Raw genomic sequence first — 26,849 nt, 5'->3', positions numbered from 1 at the left:
AAGAAAAGTTGGCTATTGGCCCTCAATCCTCACCGATCTTTCATTTAATTCATTTGGTTTGTTCTTTAAAATATACCTACCTACGAAAGGAATTTTTCGTAAAAGACTACATCTACTGCATGTTAGTGTATTGACAATTGTTTTAGTCATTTGTCTCAATTGATTTTTTTGGAAAATTTTATCTCAGGCAATTGAGGCCTGATGCTTGTCTCATTCTGATAATTATCAGAACCGATTATAATCGGTTATGAATTTTTTTAGTTTATGTTTCGTGTCGTCAACAATATAATTATGTTAAATATACAGTACGTTTTTTATGATATAATTTGATTCCATTTTGATTAAACAGATGTATTAAGTAAATACAATATTCTGTTGGCACTATTTATTACCTAAATGTTGTTTTTGTTTTAGCTGATAGTGAGTTCCTTTTTTGTTTTTCAATTATGCTATTTTAACAAAATTCTGGTGTATTTATTTATTCGAAATAAGATATCAAGAGCATTTAGTACTCAGTTCTCGTCTTCTCCCGATACATTAAACATATTTTCTGTTGAAATCTAATAACTCGTTCAAACTAATGGCCATATTGAGTTAACTGATATATTGTGTTTGTTTGTCACTAAGAACCTCAAATTATTTTGATAAATATATAGAACACCCTAATATTTTTTAAACGTGAGTTAATTTCTGAATAACTTCTCCTAAAATTTTATGCAATATTTGAAGACTAGAAATAATCGGTTTTTTTAAAATACAACTTACTTTTACTCTTAGAAAAAAAGTATCAGGCGGAAAAGTTATCTGTTTAGTTATGATTTTCTATACACTTGATCTAATCGTCGGTAAATATCATTTCAAGTATTCTGACATGCTGTTTTTGGGTATGTGCCTCATGAGTCCATAATTGATTATCAAATTTTTCAGTATTTAATGGAAGATAAGCTGTTAGTTTTCGGAGGGTATCATTTATTTAGATTACTCAATTTGTTTTGAACTATAAGCCAAGATGACTGCAAAGTAAATTCTAAACTGTACAATTTTTTTTAAACTTTTTGTTAATTTTGGTAGCCTCACTAACAGATTGTATATTTGAGCTTAAAAAATAATTTGCAAACGGCAAAAATGACAGTTACAAAAAAAAACAACCCATCCTTTATATTTTGTCACATAAAAAGCGTTTACCAAGGAATTTTGAGTTAATATTATTTCTGACTATGAAAATCAACAAACATGTTATACTACGATCACGTACATTAAAAAAATACTTCAATAAAATAAATAAACAGTAACTGATTATTTGTTAAATTGAGGAAAAGGAGCAAATGCTTGTATAGGTACATTTAATGTACACTCATAATAAATGTGCCCGATTAATAATAAATATAACGAACTCTTAAAAGAGAATGATATGTATTAGGACAATCCTTTCCTACATTTGACTGATTTTCAAATCTGCAAAATAAACGTTAGTAATTATTTTTTTTTAGTATGAGTTTTCATGGTCAATTTAATCGACGAAAAGAGTAATCAACATAATTGATTATAATTGTACTGGAAAAAACTTTAATCATCAACATAATTGACAGCGCCATCTGGTTTTGAATTTTGTTTTCTGCAACAGAGAAACGCCTGAACGTATGCAATGAGAATTCTGTTGGCATGAAATGATTCTGTAGCTTTTTTCAGCAGATAACTTGTTCACAAGTTTTCACACCATTGAATAAATTTATGGCGTGCGTGCAAGTTTGCTTGCAATTCTGAAATATTTCTCCACAGGAAATATTTCGGGCTTTGAAAATGATGGCAATTTAAATAGAAACATATAAAATCTAACTAAATAAACTAAACAATATTATGAAATTAGTGGACTTATCTTGTATAATGTACTAGAAGTATAGCTCAGATGAAATCCTCTCCAATGCCTCGTTATCGAAAGGACATTCCGGGGATCCGCTAGCCCGGGGGCGTAGTACCAGCCCTCTTTTCCGCTATTTTTGAACATAATCGAGATGTGCATTTTTCACTTTACACATATCCAAAACCGTTTTGTAATTACTTCCACGGAATAAAAATCACTTCAACACTGCCTTCACGTAAATTTCAAGCTTTTTCCACCACCTTTTAGGACAAATATTTTAAAAACTCCTACGGTAAAATTCTAAACAACTTCACCCTGACAGTGCTGCCAAGTCCCTCCTTTCTAACAATAAAAACGATTTTGTTTATTATCAAAGAGATAAGTAATGAAGTAAAGGATGAACTTGTTTAGATACATTTCTAAAAAAAATTTAAACGAGAGGTAGGGTTTTTGTGTGTCAAGATTTGCGTTTCAATACAAAAGGTTTATTAAATTGTAAATCGAAATTGACAATTAAAAATAAGTTTCAATTCGTGAACGTTATAAAACGTCGTAGAATGAAAAGTCTTAGGCAATTTAACTACTAAAACTGTGTCGTAGTAGTTCATAAGCTCTTCCCGCGTTAAAAAAGAGGAAAAGGTGAGGAATCCATACCAATAAAACATACATTTTGACATAATCAAAAAATCAATGAAACTCATACAAACAGAGCACAAAATTGGAGATTTTGGAAAACTAATTGAGAGATCAAGTTTCAGAAAATCAGATTGAATCATCTTTGTATGGCAATTCAAAATTCCAGTTGCTCTGCGGAATGTCTCATTTTAAAACGGTTTATTCTGAATTATGTGGAAATTATTTCCTAAAATTTCATTTATTTTTGGAAGGTATACCGGTTTTATAAATTCTGAGTTATCGGCATTTGCTTCTTGAATAACGAGCTCTTAGGGCAGAAACACAGTGCATGCGAGCGAGCGAGCGAGCGATTCGCGCGAAGAATCGCACCACATTTGAACACGTTGAAAACTGTGAGACCGTTCACAGTGCAAGCGACGCGATTCGTACTATCGCGCGAAATACCATTCGGAAAATTATCCGTCGCAGCAGTCGCGTGAATACTTTGTTTTGGTTCACCCAAACTTCATATGAACCTGCACTGAGATTATTTCTCGGCAGTTTTATTTGGAAATATATCGCGTTATTTTTAAATAATAAAAAAATCGATTTTCCTCGTCTAACTTTTTAAATAAATTTGAAGCAGAGGTCAATTTCAATTATGACAAAGTTTTTCCAGCATATACCTGTTGTTTGTCCAGTATATGGACGAAATGGTGACCAGCAAATTCTGAAGAGAAATTCGTATTATTTTGCGGCACGGTAAATTTGTGCTCTTTGTGCTGTAAAAAACACATTACTTCGGGGGAAAATTTAAACATTGTGAATTAATTTTTTTCGCCAAGCTGCATAAGATGCATATTCCATATACCGGCGCGCGTTTTTTTCTCTAATTATTTGAAACCTTTAGAGATTCCGGTGACAAATTGCATGGTCATCAGGTCTCGCACGATCCAAAATTTTTTCATTCCATTTCTAATTGCTTGAATAATTTAAGAACGTGAAGTTTTGATGCCAAAATAAATAAGATGGTTTATAAAAATTAATTTTATTCGAAAAACAAATACTCCTTTTCTTTAAGAACAAATAAAATAACTTCTCCTAGAGAAATTGATATATGGATATTGTTTTAAATATTTAAAGCAAGAGTAGATTAGCTCAAAAATATTTAAAGTACTAGCTGCAAAAAATGGTTATTTATCATTTCCCTTCATCTTAAATTACTATAATCATGATTATGCAGTTCAAAATATGTCGACAGGAAAAGAAACGCAGCTGCCAGATCAAAATCAGTTGCTTGGATTCACAATGAAAACTCCTAGAAAAATTTATAGCATCCTAACATCTGTAACCAAAGCAAACACTCAACTGCTGATCACAGAACATTTATATCCAGAAAAAGGTAAATTTTACTTGTTCAATCTGTAATATGAGCAAGGATTAAATAATAAATATGACTCCAGAACAAATTTATCTTACATTAAAGTGGTTTTTCAATAAAATCTTGGGTGCTTATTCTGCGAGTCACGTGACGTGGATTTGTCGGGTCAACATGATTTGACGTCAGTGAAAGTCGCCGGCGCAGATAGCGATGAAAACTCCGGTTAGTGGATTCGGCAATAAAAATAATTGAATGATTTTATGAAGCTGTTAAAAATTTTAAATTGAATGTCACATACGAATTATTTCATAATGATTTAAACAAAAATAACCTGTTCAAAATTATTCTTTCAATTCCCTATAAATTGATTTACATAAATATTATTTTCTTTCCTATCCATAAAGTTTTTTCTCAGTGTAAATCGCATCCCGTTCGTCGCGTGGACTGTGAACGATCCTGAAAAATGTTCGCGCGAAATTCATTTCAGGTTCATTCAAAAATCGCTCGCTCGCTCGCTCGCGTGCACTGTGTTTCTGCCCTTAGTTATCACCACCACCACCACCATTTTTAATGTCATGTACAATATGAATAACAAGGGACCCAGCACACTTCCTCGGGGGACACCTAAATTTTGTTCTCTATATCGTGGATACGATGATCCATATTTTGTTCTTTGCATTGTTATTTAAGTAGTCCTTAAACTAGGCTACAATTCAAAATATTGACCTTTCGAATTTCGAAGTATCAAAATCACTGCGTCACTCCGTTGAGTGCTGCTTTCTGAACCCATGGAATGCTGACATCACTTTCCATGACAGTGTCTGATCGGTACTGTACCGATCAGGAAATAGCATCTAAGTTTTTGTTTGTAATATGTGTCTAGTTTTATGTTCACTTGACACTTTAATCCATTTGCTCGCAAACACCACTTTCTGTACACGTACCCTAGCATTAATATGTACTCTCTCGCAACATAAGAACTTTCGCCGAGAGAGACTCACACAATAGAATGTAAGCCATTTTAGTTGTTTGAATAGAAAGTAAAGTTGAATTGAACGCACGGGTTTTAATTCGTTCCCAATAAATTGGCAATAAAGTCCAACTAAGCGACTTTCCTATTACAAATTCATCCGAAATCAGGCGAGTTAAGTGTTGGCTAAGAAAGCGCAATCGAATCGCGCAGTGGCACTCCGTATAACAAACACCGAAAGTGTAAACTAAATCTCCCCCCGAGCGGGCGATCAGCTGTTGTGCAGAAGAATTGACGACTTACCTGGAGTTTCTGCTGCTGGTGGATGCCGTCGCCTTAGAGACGGGAAGAAAACCCTCGATTTCCGAACCCCCCATCGGCCGAGCCCGAACATTTGGTCCTTCGAAGCCGGATTCGAGGACAGGAAGCTCATCTGGACCAGCAGAGGAGATCATCAATCGCCATCTTCCGAGCGCCATAGCAGTTGTGGTTTGTAGCAAATCCACACCCAAGGTAGGCCAACTTGTGATTTTCTCACCGTGGACAAACTATTACGGCCTAATTATTCACTTGGCCAGCGAAAATCACACCGATATCACTATACAAATTGTTCGATACGGCACTTACAATAGAATTTGATGATTGATTGTGGATCAAAACAAACTGCGAATTACACTTCAGTACAAAAGTTTTACAACACAGTACAGTGCAAAAGTTTAGAAACAAGTAAAAATTAAATAACTTTTTTTTACGAAATTGCATTTTGTGACTAAAAGTCAGTTCTACGGCGAATTGCAAGTGCATTTAGGGTGGTGCACTTTACAGTGTCGGTCAAAATTATATCGGCACTTACAAATTTGAAAGTTTTTGGAAAAATTGGAATTCACTTCCAGTGGTCACTGAGACACTGTGAAGCATTATAGCGAGACCCATAGAGGCAAGTGGCTAGACAACAGTATCGTACAAAAGTATAGCGTCACTTAAAAAATTGGATTTTTGGAAAAAATCAAAATCCCTTTGCCTGTTTATTTTGTGGCGATTGTAACATTGCTGGGTTACGTAAATACAAGTTGCTGACTACAGTACCGCTCAAAAGGATAGCAACATACACTAAATAAAAATATTTTGGCGATTTTTATTTATAAAACACATCCGAAAAGTCAATCATTGGTGGCATTTACGGTCGTTTTGGTGTTTTTAAGTGTGATTTGAGTGGTGTTGAGTGATGGCTAGCAAGGCGGAGAAAAAGTTAGCAGCGGACCTTCTGACGAGACGACGAGCGTGTGCTGAACGAGATGTGGTGGAGAAGTTCGTAGCGGATTTCACCTATGAACGGGATTGTTGCCAGGTTGCGGTACGTTTGGAGGCGCTCAACAAGTGCAACGAACTCTTCTTGAACGTGCAGAACGACATCGAGATGGGTGACAGCGAAGAACGGTTTGAAACACACCTGGAATTCCGTGCTGATTTTGAGGATCGATTCTGCAGGGCGAAGGGTTTTTTGCTGTCCAAACTGGAGAGTAGGGAGCATCCGTTGAGTTCGACGATCATCCACGCATCGGCTTCTCATAGCATGTCTTCCAGCTTTCATCATCGTCTGCCAAAAATCGATTTGCCGAAGTTTAGTGGAGATGAATCGCGCTGGATCTCATTCCGTGATAACTTTCTCTCGATGATCCACTGCAACGAGGACATACCGATCGTCAACAAGCTGCAGTATCTGTTGCAGTCGTTGGAAGGAGAGGCAAGAAAACCGTTCGAGTCTGTGGATATCCAAGCCGATAATTATTCGTCGACGTGGGACGCGCTTAAGAAGCGTTACGATAACAAGCGATTCCTCAGAAAGGAGCTGTTTCGAGGCCTGTACAACCTTCCACCGATCCAGTATGAGTCAGCCCAAGACCTCAACACACTGGTTGATGATTTCCAGCGACACGTTAAGGCTCTGGGGAAGTTAGGCGAACCGATCGAGCATTGGGACACTCCGCTCATCTTCATCCTGTCAAACAAGTTGGATTCGGCGACGATTCGTGCATGGGAGCAAGATACTCGACAGAAGGACGAGGTGAAATACGACGAGCTCATCGAGTTTCTCATCCACCAGGTCCGGATGTTGAAATCCGTGGACAGCGATCTCCAGCATCGTTCCTCAGTGCGCACCGTTTTCAAGGTGGCCGGACAAATCACGAAGAAACCAGTTCCCATCCGATCTGTCGTGAACACAGCTACGTCCGAAACTCAATCCAGTACTTCGCCATGCCACTGTTGTTTGAGAACACATCCGCTTCACCAATGTCTAGCATTTTCGAACCTATCAAGCTCCCAACGGCGAGAGTTTGTGACACAGCACAGTCTTTGCTGGAATTGCTTTCGCGCAAACCACCGGGCAACATCCTGCAAATCTAAGTTTCTGTGCAGGATTTGTCAAGCAAAACACCACACCATGTTGCACGACCACCAAATATCACATCTAGAGCAACTCTCTACTGAGGAACCACATCCCGTACAAGCGAATCCAGGCCCCAGTAGATTGCTTAGCCCCCCAACAGTAAATCTTTCCGTGCATTCTGATTCAACCGTTCTCTTGGAGACAGTCTCGCTGTTAGTAGTCGACCGATTCGGCAGAAAGATCCAAGCACGAGCTCTACTTGATTCTGCAGCGATGTCAAATTTCATCACCAAGAAGCTGGCGAACGAGCTCGCCACCCGTCAAAGTCCCGTGGACATCGCAGTTGCCGGAATTGGAGAGTCAGTCAAGCGTATCAAGCACAAGTTAGCTGCCAAGATCATATCCAGGAACAGCGACTTCTCCACCACACTCGATTTCCTCGTCATGAAGAAGCCAACCTCCCATCTTCCCACATCCCCGATCGATACAACTGCCTGGAAAATGCCAAAGGTTCCATTGGCGGATCCTCAGTTCCACGTTCCAGCAACAATCGACATAATCATCGGTGGAGAATGTTACCACGAGTTCCACACAGGCGTACGCCACTCTCTTGGTGATAATTCTCCGTTTTTGGTGGACACCCTCTTTGGCTGGACAGTTTCTGGCAAAGTGGATTCCAGCTCCACCACCGCACCGCGAGCGTGCTTCCTCTCCACCGTTGATCAAACCCGAGAAACGATCCCTGGGGAGTTCCGGCCAATGGAAACCGCCGATGGGAGCCTGAGAACGGAAGCTGAACCCTCCACCACTCAAATCCACGAAAAAGGATCCGTCGCCCGCCATTCCCGGCCCAATAATCCTAAAACCACCCTTGGAGATTCGAACACGAAGGCCACACAACGTAACTCCACCAGAAATGCACACCACAAAATCCCTGGAAGTCACGCTCAGCCCGGAAAAAGGCACCGCATCGATTCTGTTGACGACAAACCACACTGCTATCTGCCACATCACCCGGTGCTCAAGGAAGCCAGCAAAACCACCAATGAACGCGTGGTATTCGACGCATCCTGTGAGCCCAATTCAAGATACGCGCTCAACGATACGCTGCTCGTCGGTTCCGTCGCTCAACACAGTCAGCTGTCCAACACGCCTTCAAGCGCCGCTAAGGTCAACGACAAAGGAGAAGACGCTGCCTGTGAATCCTGCTGCTACTTTGTCCCTTTAGCCAAGCAGCCGTCAGTTACCTGTCTGGGGTTATGCGCACCTGTCCTGCCAACGGAATTCCGCATACCAAAGCCGCCACGACATCGTTGGAGAACTATTGCTGCTAATCGGTTAACTGCTATCCAGAAGGATACTGATGGGCTCAGTAGGAGACGCGTTCCGGAAGTGCACATCACAGCTAGTGAACTGTCCAGGTATCTACATTCCTCCAACTTCCCCGAAAACCCTGCATGGCAATCGTCGTTATTGGAAAACTGGCCCTGTTCCGCCACCTCACGGCCACTCGATCGCTCTACAAGACTTCATCAAGGTCGAGATGGAGTCATTCAGTCAGCCAAGCGAGATTGTCATCTTATTCACCGCCAGCAGTCAACAGGTCAACGTGACAACCCCCGACAACTAGTACAAGCTACAAAGACCGGTAGAGCACGCCGAACGTGCTCAACGCGCTTATAGAGCGCTAAAAGATCCATGTTCTACTAATTTCACCCATTTGCGGTATTTTCATCGAGATCAATCTACAAAGACCGGCAGAGCACGCCGAATGTGACTCACTGCGCATGTCGAGCGCTAATAGGTGATTAGCGTTCCAAATTGTCACATTTTCTTGTTCGATCTACCGGTTCTTTGTCGATTACAGATCCTTTCCTACATTATTGCTATATCGTCACCGAGCATTCATCGCCATGCACCAAGCCACGTCAGAAGCCGAATCTTCTAAGACCGGTAGAGCACACCGAACGTTGCTCAACGCGCTAAAGGGGCGCTAACAGGTGATTAGCGTTCCTCTAACCTTACTCTACGCCGTTCGTTCTACCGGGTCTCTTTTGTCGTCCACAGATTCTGCACCAGTGCCTAAGTTGAGACGAAGCAGGTTCCTCGATGTGCGACGTGCCAGTTGTGCCTTCGAATCCAGCCGAAGTAGTGAACAGCTGCCTTTCCGACGCAAAGATGGTTCATGTCGGGTCCAATCGTGTCTCTTGGTCCAACCGTGTACCCTGGCCCAACCGTGTCGCATGGTCCAACCGACTGAGGAGCCCGCAATCAATTGGTCCGAAATTGGTTGAAACAGCAGTTTCAAGGTGGCCGGAATGATCGGTACTGTACCGATCAGGAAATAGCATCTAAGTTTTTGTTTGTAATATGTGTCTAGTTTTATGTTCACTTGACACTTTAATCCATTTGCTCGCAAACACCACTTTCTGTACACGTACCCTAGCATTAATATGTACTCTCTCGCAACATAAGAACTTTCGCCGAGAGAGACTCACACAATAGAATGTAAGCCATTTTAGTTGTTTGAATAGAAAGTAAAGTTGAATTGAACGCACGGGTTTTAATTCGTTCCCAATAAATTGGCAATAAAGTCCAACTAAGCGACTTTCCTATTACAAATTCATCCGAAATCAGGCGAGTTAAGTGTTGGCTAAGAAAGCGCAATCGAATCGCGCAGTGGCACTCCGTATAACAAACACCGAAAGTGTAAACTAAATCTCCCCCCGAGCGGGCGATCAGCTGTTGTGCAGAAGAATTGACGACTTACCTGGAGTTTCTGCTGCTGGTGGATGCCGTCGCCTTAGAGACGGGAAGAAAACCCTCGATTTCCGAACCCCCCATCGGCCGAGCCCGAACAGTGTCAATGAAGAAGTTGAACTTCTTTAAAATTTCAGATTCATCCGTGATTTCAACCCCCGTCAAACGAAACCGAACCTTCTCTAGCAGCATTTGAACTCACTTATCATTTTATCATTTACCATTAGTTGGTTTTTTTTTCAGCTAGTCTTAAGCAGATAGATTTTTAGCCAGTTTTATTTCACGCATGTTTTCATTCCTCACCAATTTTTATTTCCACCAAGTTTTTTCGCATTTCATTCTTAGAAGTTTTCTATCAAGATTGTCTTTTTGCTTTTTCATTTGCTTGAGGTTACTCGAGTGTCATTTGGTATCCGAACCTGTTTTTTTAACATTTTTTTCTACTACCCCAGTTTGAAGAAAATCGTTTTTCGAACAAATTTGGTATAAACAATAAATTTTCTACTTACCGAGTCAGTCTGCTATTGGACCTGTGTAGGTCTATCACAGCCGGATCGACGACGATAATGCTGATGATGGCAGGAGGAGAGATTTGTTATGATCCATAACAGAGCAGCACACTTCTACGGGGCGCCGCGAATCGGATGTTTTACAGTTACGGACACGGCCACCAACCACAAGCAGCAACCCAAACTTCCAGATATCGACGACAAAAAAAAACTGGTGAGATACCACCAGAATTCTTCCTTGGTGTTTGTGCCCGACTCGCTGCGCTGCGAGGTGATAAAATTTCCAAGCAACGTGCCTGACTTTTGCGTATGGGTTTTGGGTTGTTTTTCTCACCCACTCTCTTCCAGCTGCTAGTTGGCTCACAACTCACTGAATCATTCGAACTTTATTTTCTTTTTTGTCGGTGCTTTTTCTCTCTTCTCGCCGTGTTTCTTTCGAGTCGATGCACTGTGGATTGCACACATACGACACCGTATCGTAACACTTATTCTGCCTCTAGCACAGACAGGCAGCAGAGCAGCAGTGATCCCTTTGTTGCTGCTCTGACTGAGTCCACACGCTCACAGTGATGTAACCGTTTACGGTCGAAATTTAACCATTAACTATCGGGAATCGTACTTTTCTTTCGCTTTTCATTGGGCGAATTCCTGGTGGAGAACATTGGAATTGGATTTTTTGTTAAAAAATGATAAAAATAACTATCGTTGAAACAGGAAAACAGGAGTTGAAACAAATTATTCTTAGCAAAAAAAAAAGCTTCACGATGGTTATTTTTAACCATTAAACGACTAGAACTGGGGCAGAGTGTTCTCAGAGTGTAATCACTCTGTCGACTGGAAATGTGATTTTTCCTATTTTCAGGTTATTTCGTTCCCAACCTTAATCAACCCGTTAGGCAGGGTAAAAGGGAAACTTCCCATTCGTCTACCGAGGCAGGTGATATCGAGCTTTTGAGCTTATCTTCAGAGCACACGGATGTGGACTTCGTTTATTCCCCCCATTCACTTTTTTGTTGCAATGAATCACTATCTTTCGACTGAGGCCGACTGACGACGATAGGGAAAAGTGTTACTTTCTTCGTTCCTTCGTGATAGGGGACAAGCACAAGCAGGGAAACTAGTTTTTCTTTCGCTCAGGGATTAATAATCGCGAAAGGCCCCTTTTCCCTCACCTTACGGTTTTCCTTCCCACATAACTCAGTGCCTTTCGATCGCTGGCAGACTTTTTCTTCACTTCCAATCGACCGTCGATGATGGGGTCGCCATCATGATCAGCTAAGCTGTTGTTTTCTTCAATCCCATCATTCCTTGGTTCGTCAAACCCCTATCACTTTTGTCCAACATGCACGATTCCCGAGAGCCCCCCGACTATTGACACCATTTCCAGCCTTTCAGACTCAGACTATAATCACATCCACCATTATTGTGAGATGGTTACTTTTTCGAACTTCCATCCTTACAAGGCATTCTACACCGTTCATTCTCCGCTACCCTTCACTCGCGGTGAAACTAAAATAAAAAAAAAAATAACCAGCATTGAAAATGAACCGAAAAAAAATCTGCACACTTACATGGCCAACCCCTCGGATTGTGGATCCCCTTCCCAAAACGAAAACTGGCCAGACAATCCGAATAAAAGAACAAATTATAGACACCACACAAAAAAAATAAATAAAACACCCGAAGAATCACTTCACTATATCCTTGGAAAATAATCTGCTACCTTTCAGTGCTATTACCAGTTTTGAACTACCATACCAGTCCCTCCCAGTGCTTCTTCTCAGCAGAGCAGCAGTTCAATTCAACCTTCTTGTGTTGCAGCAGGCAGGCCGCCGAGTTGAATGGTGGTTGATTTCGATTCACGCAGAAGAGCCCATCCATCCATTGGGGGTTGCTGGTTGATGGCCACCGCAATCATTGAACCAACAAGAAGATATGAAAAGCGGACCTACAACATAGGTCTAGTCTGGTCTGACCCAACCACTCGTTTATTCACTGAACAACCGTGGAGCGATCCACACTAGAGCTAGCTAGGCTATGAACCTCACTCACCAGCAGTCACAGTATACAAAATGTCGAGAAAGACCCAACAGCACCACACACCAACAAAATAAGAAAAAGTATAAATTCAAATAAAATCTGCTATTGCGAAAACGGCACCAAATTGAGACAAGCCTGGCAGAGCCAGCCGCACCGTACCGCACCACACGAACGGTGAATGACAGGACAGTGGTGAGAGAGAGGCTCTGACTGAATGGTGACAGAACACACAAACACTGTGACATCATATGCGAGAAATGAGAAACACCAAACACCACAAAAACAGGAGCGCACTCTCGCACCTACACCGAAAAAAAACACCATCAGACACACATCAACTAACAAACTTTAGGTTGCTGTCACGGAAATCAAAACAGCGATGACAGAAGAACGTCAAATTCGATGTTTGTTTTGTTGTTCTTTTTTTTCGAAAGGGTCTATGTTTGTTTTTATTTTTTTCCTAAAAATTAAAAATGATCCAACTATCTAAAAGGCATATTACGACTCAAAATATGCATTCAAAGCTGAATAACTTGGCAATTTGCTAACTATACGACTTGCTGATTCGCTGAATTGCTGAAACGCAAACTTACTGATATCTTTCCTAATCTGCTGACTAGTTTTACACTGATTTACAGAACGGTTGACTCGCTAACTATACCCAATAAACACTTTCTTGCTGAATAAACGCTGAACAAATATCGTGGTTGAATTTTTAATCAGCAATCTGGCTGAAGGAAGGCCTCAAAAATTCACCAAATGACGTGTCTTCAGCCTTTAATTATCTTGATTTGGAGAAGTTATTCAGAAAACGTCATTAAACGTCAATTGACGGATCAATCCACAAAAAAAAACAAAATCAAGCTGAATTAGAAATTATCAAAAATGGCATTGAATAAGGAGAACAAAAATTCTCCTCTCATTTCAATCTAGCCGCCATCATGCATGGTAGTTTTACCACAGTTCACACCCAATAATCATTTTGGCTGCTTAAGAACCGCAATTTGCTGCACAAAAGCTGAGCTTAAGCATAATTGCTGCTTCAATTTACAAGCTGAATAAAGACAAACTGTAAACATGTTTCAGCGTTTACAGAAGTCTTAGTGCAGCTAATTGGAGAAGTTACAGAGCTGTTTCTATAACACTTTTTCAGCCTTTGTTCAACCATTCGCTACCATTGGAATTTGACAGACTGTGAACTGTGGTAAAACTATCATGCATGATGGCGGCTAGATTGAAATCAGAAGGAATTTTTGTTTTCCTTGTTCAATGCCATTTTGTATAATTTATAATTCAGCTTGATTTTGAAATGGATAGTAGATTTTCTCAAAAGTTCGATTACTGGTGCCCAAAATTAAAAAAGATCATTTCTCCCACACCTATTATAAATAAAAATCTTCGGTTGAGAGGCAATTTGGTCTCTTAAGAACAACAAATTACCATCGCACCGCAGACTTAATGATTGGTTCTGCGTAATACGGCATGCAACCAAAAAGCCGAAGGTTCTAAGTTCGAGGCAGTTGAAACGAAAAAAAAAAACAACAGAGAGGAGAAAAAGTGCCAAACATCGGGCAGACATTGCTATTTTTGTTTTTTTGTTGTTTTTGGGTTGATTCGTCAATTGACGTTTGCTGAATAACTTCTCAAATCAAGATGATTAAAGACTGCAGACACGTGAATTTGTGAATTTTTGATTTCTTCTTTCAGCCTGATTGCTGATCGAAAAATGAACTACGATATTTTCTAGCATTTATTCAGCAAGAAAGTGTTTGTTGGGCAGTCTGTAAAATTCTAATGGAAGCGAATGGTTGAACAATGGCTGAAAAAGTTTTATAGGAACAACTCTCCAACTTCTCCCATTGGCTGCACTTAGACTTCTTAAAACGCTAAAACATGATCACAGTTCGTCTTTATTCAGCCAGTAAGCTGAAGCAGCAATTATGCTTTAGCTCAGCTTTTGTTCAGCAAATTGCGGTTCTTAAGCAGCCAAAATGCTTCTTGGGTAAGTTACGGAACAGATGATTTGCTGATTTATATCCTAATCTACTCATTAGTTTTCTGGATTGTTAAATTGTTCATTCGTTGGCTTGTAGACCTGCTGAATCGTTGATTTGCCAACTTGCTGAACTGCTGAATATGCTTACTTGCTTACAAAGTTGCTTTTCGTTGAATTGACGACTTGCTGAAATTCTATCTTTTTGACTTACTGATTCTGTGGCTTGCACATGTTGTCATGCTGACTTGCTGAATTGGTAATTTTCTGACTTGCTGATGCTGATGCTGAATTGCTGAAATGCTCCCTAGTCAAATAGATGACTCTCTGAACTGCTGACTTGCTGAGTTGATTATTTGGTAACTTCCGTACTTACTTGACGATTTACATGAATTGTTGACTTACTGAATTCATGACTTGCTTACTTTGTGTCATGCTGACTAGTTGGCTTGCCGATTTGCTAAACTTTTGTATTTGTTGTATTCCTTGTAGAATTGCTGAAGGCTGACTTGCCAAATAGCTGACTTTTCAATTTGACGACTTTATGAATGATTTACTGGCTGAGTTCCTTACTTGGTAACATGGTATCTTGCTTACCAGCAGATATACTGACTTGACGTCTTGCTGAATGAATGACTTGCTGAAATGCTAACTGTGGCATCGTAAACTTGAAATCGAATATCACACTAACTTGTTGACTTAATGATTGCAGACTTGCTAACTTGTTGCCATACAGACTTGCTAATTTGCTGATCTATTTATTTTCTAGCTTGCTTACATTATGACTTGCTAACTTGCTTGTTTTCTGATTTGTTTAAGTTGCTAAGTTACTGAACTACTGACTCGCTTACAAGCTAACTTGCCGGATGGCTCAATTGATGTTCGGCTAATCCGATCAGCAGCATATTAAATTAATAATTCTAACATCTCTTAACGAAATACATACAGTCCCGGATATGAACATATCAAAAACTGATATAATTTACCTATGATCGTATAGATTTCTTGATATAATTTGAGATATTTTTTAATATCCTACGAGTACTGAATTATAACTCATTTCGGTTGAAGAAATTTAGTTTAAAAATAACTCATCTCGACATAATTTTTTTCCCTTCTGATCGGGTATCTTTTCCATCCACAAATCAGTCAATAAAATGTCTGACAAAAGCAATTGCGAAAAGGAGAATTGAAAAGCATGATTGGTTGGTATTTTAAAATCAGGATTTCAAGATATTTTTAAAGTTTTTGATTGAAATAGATTTATTGGTTGTTGAACATAAAATATAAATTTCAAATGGAAACTTTCGTCAAAAATTCTATAGAAATCGCGTTTTTTTGTTCATGCCTTGTACCTCGCGTAATTTTTTATCCAATTGATAGTAGGTACTTTATATTTCAACAATCAGTCAACAAAATTTCAATAATAAGCGATGTGCCGTTTCTGCAGTTTGATAAATAAATACGCTTTAGAAAGCTCAAACATGGTGAAATAATAGTGTTACGGTTGATCTATCTAACGCAGAATTTTTTAACAAAAAATATTATCCCAGGAAAAAGTTATGGTAGTTCAAGATCGAAGTGACAGTCAGACTGCTTCCCATTCCCGATCAGAAGAAAAAAAAAGAAAAATTAGATATATCAAGATGAAATATTTTGATATTCATTTTTCTCCTACCAATGAGGAATAATTTAGCACTCGTTGGATGTTAAAAAATCTCAAATTATATAAAAAAGTTCATGCAAGAATAACTACCCAAGCAACCAAAAGTCGCATCCTTACTTAAACATGCAATTTCCAAGTTCACTTTTGGCTGAGAAAAGGTGTTTTGGGACTTTTACGGGCCTATGTTGCATATAAGTTACCCAGAAACTTTAAGCGCCTTCTGAAGGGTAAAAAAGTCGATAACGGAACTTCTAAGCGATTCCTATGCGGCTTGTCTTCACATACGCATTTCAAAGGAATCGTGCGTCTGCAACGAACTTTCTAACGAACCAACAAGTTCACATCTTGAACCATTAGGTAATTTTCAAGCGAATTGTCAAACATTTTTGACAACAGCTGTCAATTTTTAAGGGTTGTTTACATCACAATCCATAAAATTGAAAACTTTTATCAAATTTTCTGTTCGTGATAGCCACGGAAGACCCAGTTTCTCAAAATGTTTACCATCCAAAGGAGAATAAAATAACTATCTTTCAACAGCATCATCGATCGATTGGTCCTGGGTCGGAAAGCCCGTTATGGATGGAGCCTGAAGAAGCTGTAATTTTGGCCAAGACCGGTGTCCTGAAGACACTCCGGCAGAGCTTTATGTGGTTCGAGCTGCTCGACTAATAAGAAAAGGTACGATTAAATAAATAAATAAAACCTATGATTCCAAGATTTTGTGTTTATTATTTGATCCATTGAAAGTCCTTCAATAGAAAAAAAAAATACTTAAACTTCAGCTGCCAAATACCGTATTTTTTTTCACCTGGAGGCAAACTAGAGGCAACCTAGGTTCGCTCTAACTGCTGTCATCGTGCTCATTTATTGCTCGAGAGGCAACCTAGGTTCGCTCGAAAAAGGGACGGAGTCGCCCTGAGAAAAAAGTCAGTTTTGCGAGAAGTTCACCAATACTCTCAACGTTGTTGTCAAAACATTAAACAGCTGTTTTTGGCTGAAAACAAAACAGTTGAAATAATGAACGGGCAAATGATTATTGCCGCGATTTTGAACCTCTCAGCCAAGCAAAATCGTACTATCTGCAGTCCAGTGCAATCCGGACACGAAAAACGGCAATCCGGATGTGAAGAACCGAATGAAGAAATCCAGAAGGGAGAACAAAATGACAGCTGCATGTAAACATTGCGCTCGTTCTCACGCACACCTACGTATGGAATAACTCGAAACCCGAAACTTGCTTTTTTATTCTGACGGTTTCAGAGCCAAATCCGGAATCAAAAAAAAATACGCCAAAAGTTTCTCTAAAAAAGCAACAAAAAAATCGGTAGTTTAAATACAGCTTTGAACAGTGTTTCAACATGAGCTGGTATGGTCAGAGCAATCTGTCAACCGGATTTTTTTTTCAGTACGTAAAATTTTTTTGACATTCTCTCAGAAGCTGAATAGCATTCTCTACAGCCACCTAAACGAACTTCAAAGTAGCTTTAAGAACTTAAATTTTGGGCTGATTAGCATTCTTTTCAGACAGAAATGTTAGCTGATTAAGCTTCTATTGAACCTTTTTAAGGTTGCTTGGGTAAATTACATCACCATTTGATAGCATGATATTGATAACAATACATGATAACTCAATCAGATAGGATATTAACCATCGAAAAAGACCAAAAAATTTAGATCTTGTATACAGGCCTTTCATGCAATGTTCACTTTGAACTCAAGTACTTGTATGCAATTTTGCAGTTCCTCCTGCCTTGTACTCAAACTATCATGCATGTAACTAGAATCGGTATGAAATTGAATTTTTGGTGAATGTAAATTTAATGCGGAAATCTTGAGTTAATATATTCAAAATCCAGTGCAAATTTGTATTTTAGTGCAAGAAAATCTGAAAAAAGGGAAATTGACAAAAAGTTTGAAAAACAGATACCTTTGAAAGTTCGTCAAAAATTCTGTGTCTCGTATTTAGACAATCTGAAAATGCAAAAACGTGCCAAATTACGTCAACTTTTCAATCCTCTTTTCAAAGTTCATCTGGAGTGACAATTTTGATGGTTCATTGATTGTAAAGTACGGTTTTACACCACTTTTTTCATTTTTTGTGTTCATGATCTTAATTTTTCTTTTAAAATACTAACTTATGTGCAACGTATATCTTCTAACTTCAGCTTTCTTGGAAACTAAGTGAAATTTTTTTGAGCATCCCGTAGCTGATTTACAGTCTTTTTTCCGAAGCATGTTTTTTTGGGATTTAGCTTTGGACTCAAGAACTTGTACGCAATGTTCGAACTTTCATATATCGTTTCAAGCTTGCACAACTCTTAAAGTGTGGGTACACCCAGGAGATTCGAACTTCGACCTGCCGCGGTTGAGAAGAGTGCACGCTTCCACTGAACCGTGCCTGATGTAAATTGAAATGAAAGCTTTAGAGTTACAATGAAAGACTTTCCAAGCGAGCAAATTGAGGCAGGATGAATAGCTGTTTGTATCAAATGAGATATTTTTTTTTTTTTTTATTTCGAAACGAAGATTTTGTTATCGAATTTCATCACATTTGTGCAAATGTTGTGTAGTCACACCACATTTGTGCAAATGTGATGAAATTCTGTAGCTGTGAATACGATTTGCATCATGTATGGCACTGCTTGAATGATCGCGCAAGCGCGCTTAAGCGGTTTGAGTGAAATCGGTCGGGATCGAAATATTTTGTACAAACAACCCCTTCTGTGGCATGGTGTATGGTGCTGTTTGTACAAAATTCAGGCCATTTACTCAGCCCCAGCCGTGGTGGAGGGGGTTTTTGTTGTTACTGTTGCAGTTGTCCCAGCAATCGTTTGTGTGAAATATGTTTGTATCATATGTGGGCGATCATAGAATAAAACAATCGTCGTGGAATCATCGAATTTGTACAAACCCTTTGTAAGTCTATGGCCCGCTTTACAATTCTTCATATTTTATAAAAAAAACTTCCTTATTTTTAAACTGTCAGAATTTGGAGAAATAAATATTGTTGGCAAAAGAACGTTACCAGAAACGTAGAAAATCACAACAATATTGTCATTTTCATTTCATATTATATTATAAGAAGTTATGGAGCAAATAAAACAAGTGGCCAAACTACTCCACACTCCTCTATAGAAATACGGAATCATGATTATTTTATTATAATACAAATAGGACAATATTGCGATTAGCGACGGCAAATTATTATTTAAAATAAGCGTCTTACCTTCTTTTGTGGTGATTAAAGGATGCGTAGCCGTAATAAGTTTCTCAGATTTCTTTAAACCGTATGGATAACTTGAGGGAGGAAAATCATTCATTGAATCCAGCTCCAGTTAAAATCATCGAATCATAACACCAAAAAAAAACAAAGATTTTCCCAGCGGAAATGGAACCAACCCCTATAAACAAAAGGCTCTCACAAACTGTTCCCAACTACCGGAAAGACACTCGCGCCGCGATCCTTGTCGGAAGGAGCTCCACCGAGTACACCGAGGGGGACACTTTTTGGCATAAAAACTTCAGAATGTTTTTCCCGAAACGGACGACAACATTCTGAAAACACAAACGCGAAAAACTTTTTCGGTGCGATGTTTTTTTGCTACACTCTTTTTCGAGTGTAGCAAATTTTTAAAAAAAATTAATTCAAGCACGCTATTTCATTTGGACCTGTTTTTGAAAACTGGAGAACGGTCAATCGAACTTTTCCAATTAAAAATAAAATTTAATAATAAAACTTAATCAAAACTATAGGTATCACAAGAAAGCAAATTCATCAATTGTTTACGCTTAATGTAATGTTATAGCTCAGAATCTAATATTTTATATTGGATTTATAACTTAACAAGAAAACTGAATTGTGATATATTATTTAAATGCGCAAATTTTTATATAAAAGAAAAATAATGGATATGCTGTACTAAATTTAGTTACGAATAAGCATCGAAGAATCATTCTTTTTTCAATCATTTGTTGTTATAGCGAGAACTCTTTTTTTTTTTAATCAAACAAAACTGAATAAACTGGCCGCATAGTTTAAAATATTACACTGAATCTTTACTGTTATTCAGTTCTGATTCAACTCATAGTGACGATTTTTTTTGCGCCTTTGCTCAGTGCGTCTTTGATATCAACCATTCAACATTATTTTTGAAAGATTCGATTCGTCGTCCTCAAAATAAATGCCAAATCTTTGATAAATATTTAATCTTACAAATTATACGAAACATTTGCTTCGATTCACTTAATTATTGGTTTTCCAATTTCAGCTTTCAAAAGCAGATAAAAAAAATTTTTCGCAATTACATATAATTTCACTTTTTTGTATTAAAAATTTTGATCAAAGCAATGTCACCCAGCCCTGTGATGCGCGCACTCATCAAGCTATTTTTGCGGAAGCGTGTTTTTTCATAGAATTTTGTTTACTTCCGGAACGCTCAGATATTTTAAATTTTGTCTGCGTGACGCGCTGATAATTTTCTCAAGTTTATCGTGAATTTCACCATGAAACTTTCGTTTTAAAACTGCTGTGTGTTTAGTGAGTGAAATTAGAAAGAATAGAGAAAGATGGTAACTATTGCAAAGCACCGTGAAGAGGTGAGTTAACATTTCAAATTTTCATCCAGATTTTTGGTTGGAATTTTAATGTAATCTTTAACGGCTTCGCTTTCCTTTAACGCTTCAGCAGTTTCCTTATTTTTACAATCAATAAAATTTAATATTCTTGGAATTAGATAAATGATATTTCAGGCCAAATCAAACGCGAAATACTTGCAAAAATGTATGTAAAACATAGAGTTTTCAGATAATTAGAAAAATTGCCAATACTACTACATTCAGTAAAAAAAAAATTTTACTTTTTTCACTTCCAGGTGGAAAAGGTAAGTTCACTATTCCGAGGGTCTGTAACTTGCAATGCTGCTTAGAGAAGCTCCAGTAAGGATGGATTAAGAAAATCCATAATTTCAAGATCAAATGGTAATGTTCTGGTAAATAGGAGCTCTAAGCACACCCAGAAACGATCCTTGGGAGTTGCTTTTTCAAATGACTGGTTGACACAAAAGATTAAAATGTTTCTATTTACCGATTTAACTACCTACTGCTTGAATAAATTTATTCAAGCACTCTGTAAATAAGTAATTGTTAAATTTCTTTCAATAATGGTTGAATTTTGTATAACATTGTTTTACGAACACACATTTAAATGTTCTTATGCTTAACTGCTAAGGGATTTCTCATTCTCTTCTTCAACTACAACACTGTTTTATTTTATGACGATTCCACTGAAGTGCAGTGTTTAAGTAAGCCTTATCTGTGAATTGACGCCCGCAAGCTTTATTGATGTACTTATATTCATGATCGGCTTGAATTTGTGGAAGCAAAACTGGATGAATTTTATTCTTAATCTCTATAACAACCTCCAATCACTGAAATTTTAAAACTGAACCACAACCATGTAATTTACAAGTTAAAGGTAAAACTTAAAATATATTATAAAAAGTCCTATCACAGATAAAAATAATGATGACACAAAGTTGCTACCTCCAACTTCACGAGTAACGATAACGATTAAGTTCTCCTTCCTCAAATTGTTTAGCCAGCTTCATAGTGCTGTTTCAAAAACTATCCTCTGCGAGTTGAGTTTTTTGCCATTAGTGGAGCCTACGTTGTTCCCGTTTGTTGCCGTAGATTCTTGAACAGGTTGTTGATCCGGTTTAGAATTCTCCTTTGAGACACCCTTTAAAAATCAACAAAATAAGGGTGACATCAACTTTTGCCATTCTCTACTCACACTCAGCTCATCGAACTTACCAGATCATCCGAATTGAATAGATCCTCCTTCAGCGCCGGTCTAATTTTCGGCCGGGACTTGTAACGGCCCGACTGCGAGACCGAGTACTTCCGGTCGCGCAGTGTCATCCTCCGGTTTGCTCGTTAATCCACTAGAAGCGCGCGCTCAATCTGTTACTTCTTCGAGTGGCGTACGAATTTTACCCGTTCCAATCAGAGATGTCGCGGCACCACTTGTTCTATCAGATAACGAAAACTCGGAAAGCAAATTATCAATTGCTACCAATGGATTGGGAATATTAAACGAGTTTTAATTTAAATTTTTTTAAAGTTAGAAGTTGACTTTTTTTTTCTCTAAAATTGATAACGAAAATCGAATTAAAATTAAATCAGTTTCAAAACAAAAATTTTAAAATTTCACGTTTAAATGCGACACTGCAACCTCACTGCCTGGAAACTGAAGTGGCAAATTTCGGTGCAGACCTTCAGTCAGACTATTGCGACATACGACACAAAGATGCAATCGTTCATCTTCTGCAAGTAGCGCGAAAACACGGGCTCTGATAAGAGCTATCTTCCCCTAGCATATGTGTATGTCTTATTGCTGAAGCGTGCAGCCAGCAGGTACAGGCATTTCACTTCCTTCGTTTTTTTCAGTCTAACAATTCACATCCCATCGTGGCGTATAGAGCTGATAGGGCCCTTGAGGTAAAAATGCACTTGCCCTGATTGGTTCCATTCATAACGAAGCTGTTATCTTGGTGAATTAGCACTTATTTGTTCTTGGTTAATTGCAACTGATTGCTGTCTCAGATTTCATGGCTCAAGTCTCATGTTTCATGTGTCATCCCTCAGGTCTCATGTTTAACATTTCAAGCATCAGAGCTAAGCTTTTTCCAACTTCAAAAATTTTAAAGTTTTTTTCCCATTGAAAAAAGTTAGGTCGAATATTTGCTCTCAGATACTGGATTTTTTTTATAGGATTCTTTATTGTTTAGCTCCACTAAAATCTCGGATATGTTCTTTTCTAACAAAAAAAAACCAACGCAAAGCTGTTATTTGGAATTGTTTTTTATTGTTTCCCAATTGTGTTGTGTGTGTGTGTGTGTATGTGTTTGTGTTCGCTTAATAAACAATAGCTTGTGTTATCTGCAATTTAGTTATAATTAATATTTACTTTCGACGAAAAACTTTGACGTTAAAATCTGGTTCAATGCACAATGAATGCTTCCGCGGTTATCCCGACCGCCGGCGCGATAATCAAGATTTCCCCCTTCTCAATCCTACCCAAACTCAACCCAACAACCTGCGTGTGCCGTAAAAGGAAACGAGCTGAACCAACCCAATTGCCGCCGCCGCCGTCGTTTCTCAATCAAGTTCTTCCTTGACGGCCTGTGATGAAGCACCGGCAACTGCTGCTGTCCGGCGATTTCCGGACGCCGTTGGTTCATCTTCCAGATCTTCATCCAATCCCTGGAAGAATTGATTTAGTAGATCCCCGAAAATGCCGCCCATACTGTCCTGCTGTGCCCGTTGCGGTTGCGTTGCGCCGAAGAATATCATTCCGATCTTCTGCAGATACTTCTCGTAGGAGGGATCCCGTTCCAGCGAAGGCTTGTACAGATCGCATAGGGTCCGAAAGACCACCAGCTTGCGCTGATTGGCTTCGATAGCCCGCAGCAGGAAGAACAGAAAGTTTAACAGCGGCGTTATAAATGGCGGCTCGGTACACGCGATCTTCGGATGGTATCGAGTGTAGGTGGCAAACGTTTCCGCCGCCGTGGACGTTTCTTTCAGGCAGAGCTGCTGCAGTATGACCTGTGCCACGAAGAGGTCCATCTCCGAGGGGAATCCTTTGGTCTGGCTCAACTGAATCAGCATGTGTCCGCAGCCGCTGCCATCCTTCGAGAGCAGGAAGTGATGTCTAGCCTGAGCCAAGTTTCCATCGTTCCACATAATCTGGGCTATCAACTTGTGCATCAACGGATGCCCTACCTGTGACTTGGACACAGTGGCACTCCACTTAACTGCTTTGACCTAAAACGAGAAGAATTCTCTGTTATTTAAATTTAATCAGGAAAATTTCAACTCCAGCCACCTACCAAAAGCGTTTCCCGTTCGACCACATTGGGCTGGATTTTGCTGAGCAACATCGCAATCTTGTGCATCCACTTTTCGGCGTCTTCTGCTTCCTTCCCGGCCTTCTCCAGGGTATCTACTATCAGCAATCCCAAATCGGTACCGCTCGTTTGTTGGTCGTGGTTCAACAGTGTCAGCGCGCCCTTGTACAGCAAATCCAGCAGCTCGTCGTACTTCCGCTGGGACAGATACCGGAAGTACAGGGTCCTGTACATCTGGTGGGCTTCGTAGTAGTTGCCGGACTCCAGAGACGATTCCAGCTTGGCTAGCACCCGGGCAACTCCCCGTGCACCGGGCACATTCGGAACGGTGGGAGCAGCCTTTGCCGTTGCCATAATTCTTCCTAAAGGGGTCCCGAAAATAATTTGCCTACGTTTACTCGGTTCGGCTCGCTCGGATGATCGATATCGATTTTTACCACGCACTGTTTTGTTATGCCCCGTTTTTCTTCGTGACTAAAAATAAACCGTAATCGTTGAAAATCGAATTCTAATTGCGTTGAGATGTGTACCTACCTTATGGTGAAGAATCCATTGGACTTAGTATACCTTAGGTTTGAAAATTTCCTCTAGCAAATTGGTGAAATTAATCATAAAAGTACGAAATTACGAATCTTCGAGAGCACCACCATCACATCGCAGTAACAGCGCAAGAGAAAATATCGGAGAATTTTGGCATTAAAAAACTGGCAGCATTTTCGATGACGTTCTTCTTTGGGGTGGGTTTTCGGTTCACGGTTATTCGAGAATCGCCAAATTTGAATGGAACTCAAAGCATTTGAAAAATTATAAATGCATATGTGAGTTTGTTTCTTGAAGAGCAAGGAAAAGGCATTTAAACGAGCTTTTAGGCGAGATAAACTCCGTAGTCAAAAAGGGAGAAATAACTGCCACCAAAATGGAAATTTTCGAGTTCTGTATCACATTACCTGCCGCCTTAATTGTGCAAGAACTAATCCTCGAATGCCGCTGAAAGACCGAGCAGGTCAGCTATTGACAGGTCGAACAGATCAGCTCAAACGTTGGACTGATCATTGCGAATAAAGGGTGATACGGTCAAAATTTGGTCGAGGGAAAACGCGTGTAAATCGGTGAAATCGTTTATTTAAAAAATGAAATCAAATTTCTTTTTAAAGTTAAATTAGTATAAAATTCAGGAAAAATATTCAGTTAGGCTTCCGCTTTTCCAAATCCGAATGGCCGTGCCTTACGCTTAACCCCTGCCATCAGATTTTGTATAGCCACCTTGTCCACCTTTTTCGCCAGTTTGCCTTGAACTGCAGCTCGTCCTTAGCAGTTTTTTGGTCTTCTTTAGGTTCCGCTTGACAATAGCCCAGTGTTTCTCAATTGGGCAGAGCTCTGGCGTGTTGGGAGGGTTCTTGTCCTTAGGAACAACCTGCACGTTGTTGGCGGCGTACCACTTCATGGCCTTTTTACCGTAATGGCAAGATGCCAAATCCGGCCAAAACAGTACGGAACAACCGTGTTTCTCCAGGAAAGGCAGCAGACGTTTATTCAAACACTCTTTCACGTAAATTTCTGGTTGACAGTCCCGGAAGCTATGAAAATGCTGCTTTTCAAGCCACAGGTACAGATGGCTTGCCAAACCAGATATTTCTTCGCGAACTTTGACAGTTTCATGTGCTTCATATCTGCTACCTTTCCCCTTCCTTTTGCCGTATAAAACTCCTGTCCCGGAGGCTGCTTGTAGTCGGCTTTGACGTAGGTTTCGTCGTCCATTACCACGCAGTCAAACTTCGTCAGCATCGTCGTGTACAGCCTCCGGGATCGCGCTTTGGCCGTCGTATTTTGTTTATCATCGCGATTTGGATTAACTACCTTCTTGGCTCGATCCACGGTTGTAGACGATACATCCAGCTTATTTGCGGCATCTTGGAGAGAGAGGTTAGGGTTTCGCTTGAAACACCGGCAACTCCCTTTGTCGTCTCAGCGGCTTCCGGTTTTCGATTTCCCCCGATCCAGACTTCCTGGTTGTCGATAAACGTTCCCCAAACACTTTAATTACATTTGTAACGGTTGATTTGGCAACTTTTACCGATTTTGCCAGCTTTGCGTGCGAGTAGCTCGGATTTTTGCGATGCGCGAGCAAAATTTTGATACGCTGCTCTTCTCCCTTGGACGGTATTTTGACAACTGAAGAGTGAATTCCAAAATCAAAATTGGAGCAACAATTTACACACACACACACACACACACACACACACACACACACACACACACACACACACACACACACACACACACACACACACACACACACACACACACACACACACACACACACACACACACACACACACACACACACACACACACACACACACACACACACACACACACACACACACACACCTTCAAAATGAGGGGTGTTCAGGTTTTTTAAATGCAAAATTGAAAGAAATGCGTCAAGTTGATATTGACCAAATTCTGATCGTATCACCCTTTAAAGTTCTTGACCCGAATGACAATTGTTAAAGGGTCTTTAATAAATATTAATAATAATAATAACCCTTTAAAGTTGCAATAAGTTGGCTAGGAAACGTCGTAGAAAACTAAAATCTTGTGCAAAACGTTTGATTTGAATGCCCCAACAAATGTTCAGAACCTCTTATTTATGTAAATCCTCATCTTACTATAGTTAAGTTTAAGAAACTAACTTTAAATAACTTTCAAAATAAACCTTTATAACTCTGCTTTGAAAAGAGATAGAGTT

General features: G+C 39.4%; 3 protein-coding genes and 1 long non-coding RNA gene across 15 annotated transcripts in view; 1 reads left to right on the top strand and 3 right to left on the bottom strand.

Annotated features, from left to right (window-relative positions):
- The window catches only part of LOC129738025 (protein phosphatase Slingshot), an 83,275-nt gene extending 63,503 nt beyond the window's left edge, over window positions 1–19,772 (bottom strand). For 2 of the 11 annotated variants that reach the window (XM_055729215.1, XM_055729273.1), the window contains exons 1-2: window positions 19,414–19,772; window positions 10,486–11,133 (exon numbers count right to left, since the gene is read on the bottom strand). The gene's annotated coding sequence lies outside the window, so the exon portion shown is untranslated. The other 9 variants (XM_055729251.1, XM_055729222.1, XM_055729227.1 and 6 more) reach the window with 9 other exon arrangements.
- Window positions 6,053–8,899, top strand: LOC129759784 (uncharacterized). Its single transcript, XM_055757309.1, has one exon. The coding sequence runs from the start codon at window positions 6,053–6,055 to the stop codon at window positions 8,897–8,899; it is 2,847 nt and encodes a 948-aa protein (XP_055613284.1).
- Window positions 19,773–21,448: 1,676 nt separating the features above from the next.
- On the bottom strand, window positions 21,449–22,504 carry LOC129739970 (uncharacterized). Of its 2 annotated transcripts, XR_008736046.1 has the most exons (3): window positions 22,399–22,481; window positions 21,999–22,331; window positions 21,449–21,924 (listed from the first exon to the last, which is right to left on the bottom strand). It is a non-coding gene; the product is annotated as an uncharacterized LOC129739970 (long non-coding RNA). The 2 variants fall into 2 exon arrangements; XR_008736045.1 differs by having other exon boundaries at window positions 21,999–22,504.
- Window positions 22,505–23,051: 547 nt separating this feature from the next.
- LOC129756067 (Golgi to ER traffic protein 4 homolog) lies at window positions 23,052–24,791 on the bottom strand. Its single transcript, XM_055752823.1, has 3 exons — window positions 24,632–24,791; window positions 24,080–24,571; window positions 23,052–24,014 (listed from the first exon to the last, which is right to left on the bottom strand). Exons 2-3 carry the CDS (start codon window positions 24,449–24,451, stop codon window positions 23,346–23,348), a joined length of 1,041 nt encoding a protein of 346 aa, XP_055608798.1. The 5' UTR covers window positions 24,452–24,571; window positions 24,632–24,791; the 3' UTR covers window positions 23,052–23,345.
- Between the last annotated feature and the right edge of the window lie 2,058 nt (window positions 24,792–26,849).

Source organism: Uranotaenia lowii, chromosome 1 (assembly GCF_029784155.1).
Source record: "Uranotaenia lowii strain MFRU-FL chromosome 1, ASM2978415v1, whole genome shotgun sequence".
NCBI classification, from domain to species: Eukaryota; Metazoa; Arthropoda; class Insecta; order Diptera; family Culicidae; genus Uranotaenia; species Uranotaenia lowii.
The sequence above is the reverse complement of the archived record's forward strand: the minus strand, read 5'-3'. Positions and strand labels throughout refer to the sequence as shown.

What these genes read in the sequence shown, in the direction of transcription:
- LOC129759784 (XM_055757309.1), top strand. Translation starts at nt 6,053, where the DNA reads ATGGCTAGCAAGGCGGAGAAAAAGTTAGCAGCGGACCTTCTGACGAGA.
- LOC129756067 (XM_055752823.1), bottom strand. Translation starts at nt 24,451, where the DNA reads ATGGCAACGGCAAAGGCTGCTCCCACCGTTCCGAATGTGCCCGGTGCA. An exon ending in TCGAACGGGAAACGCTTTTG is followed by an intron (nt 24,015 to 24,079) that starts GTAGGTGGCTGG and finishes TTCTCGTTTTAG; the next exon opens with GTCAAAGCAGTTAAGTGGAG.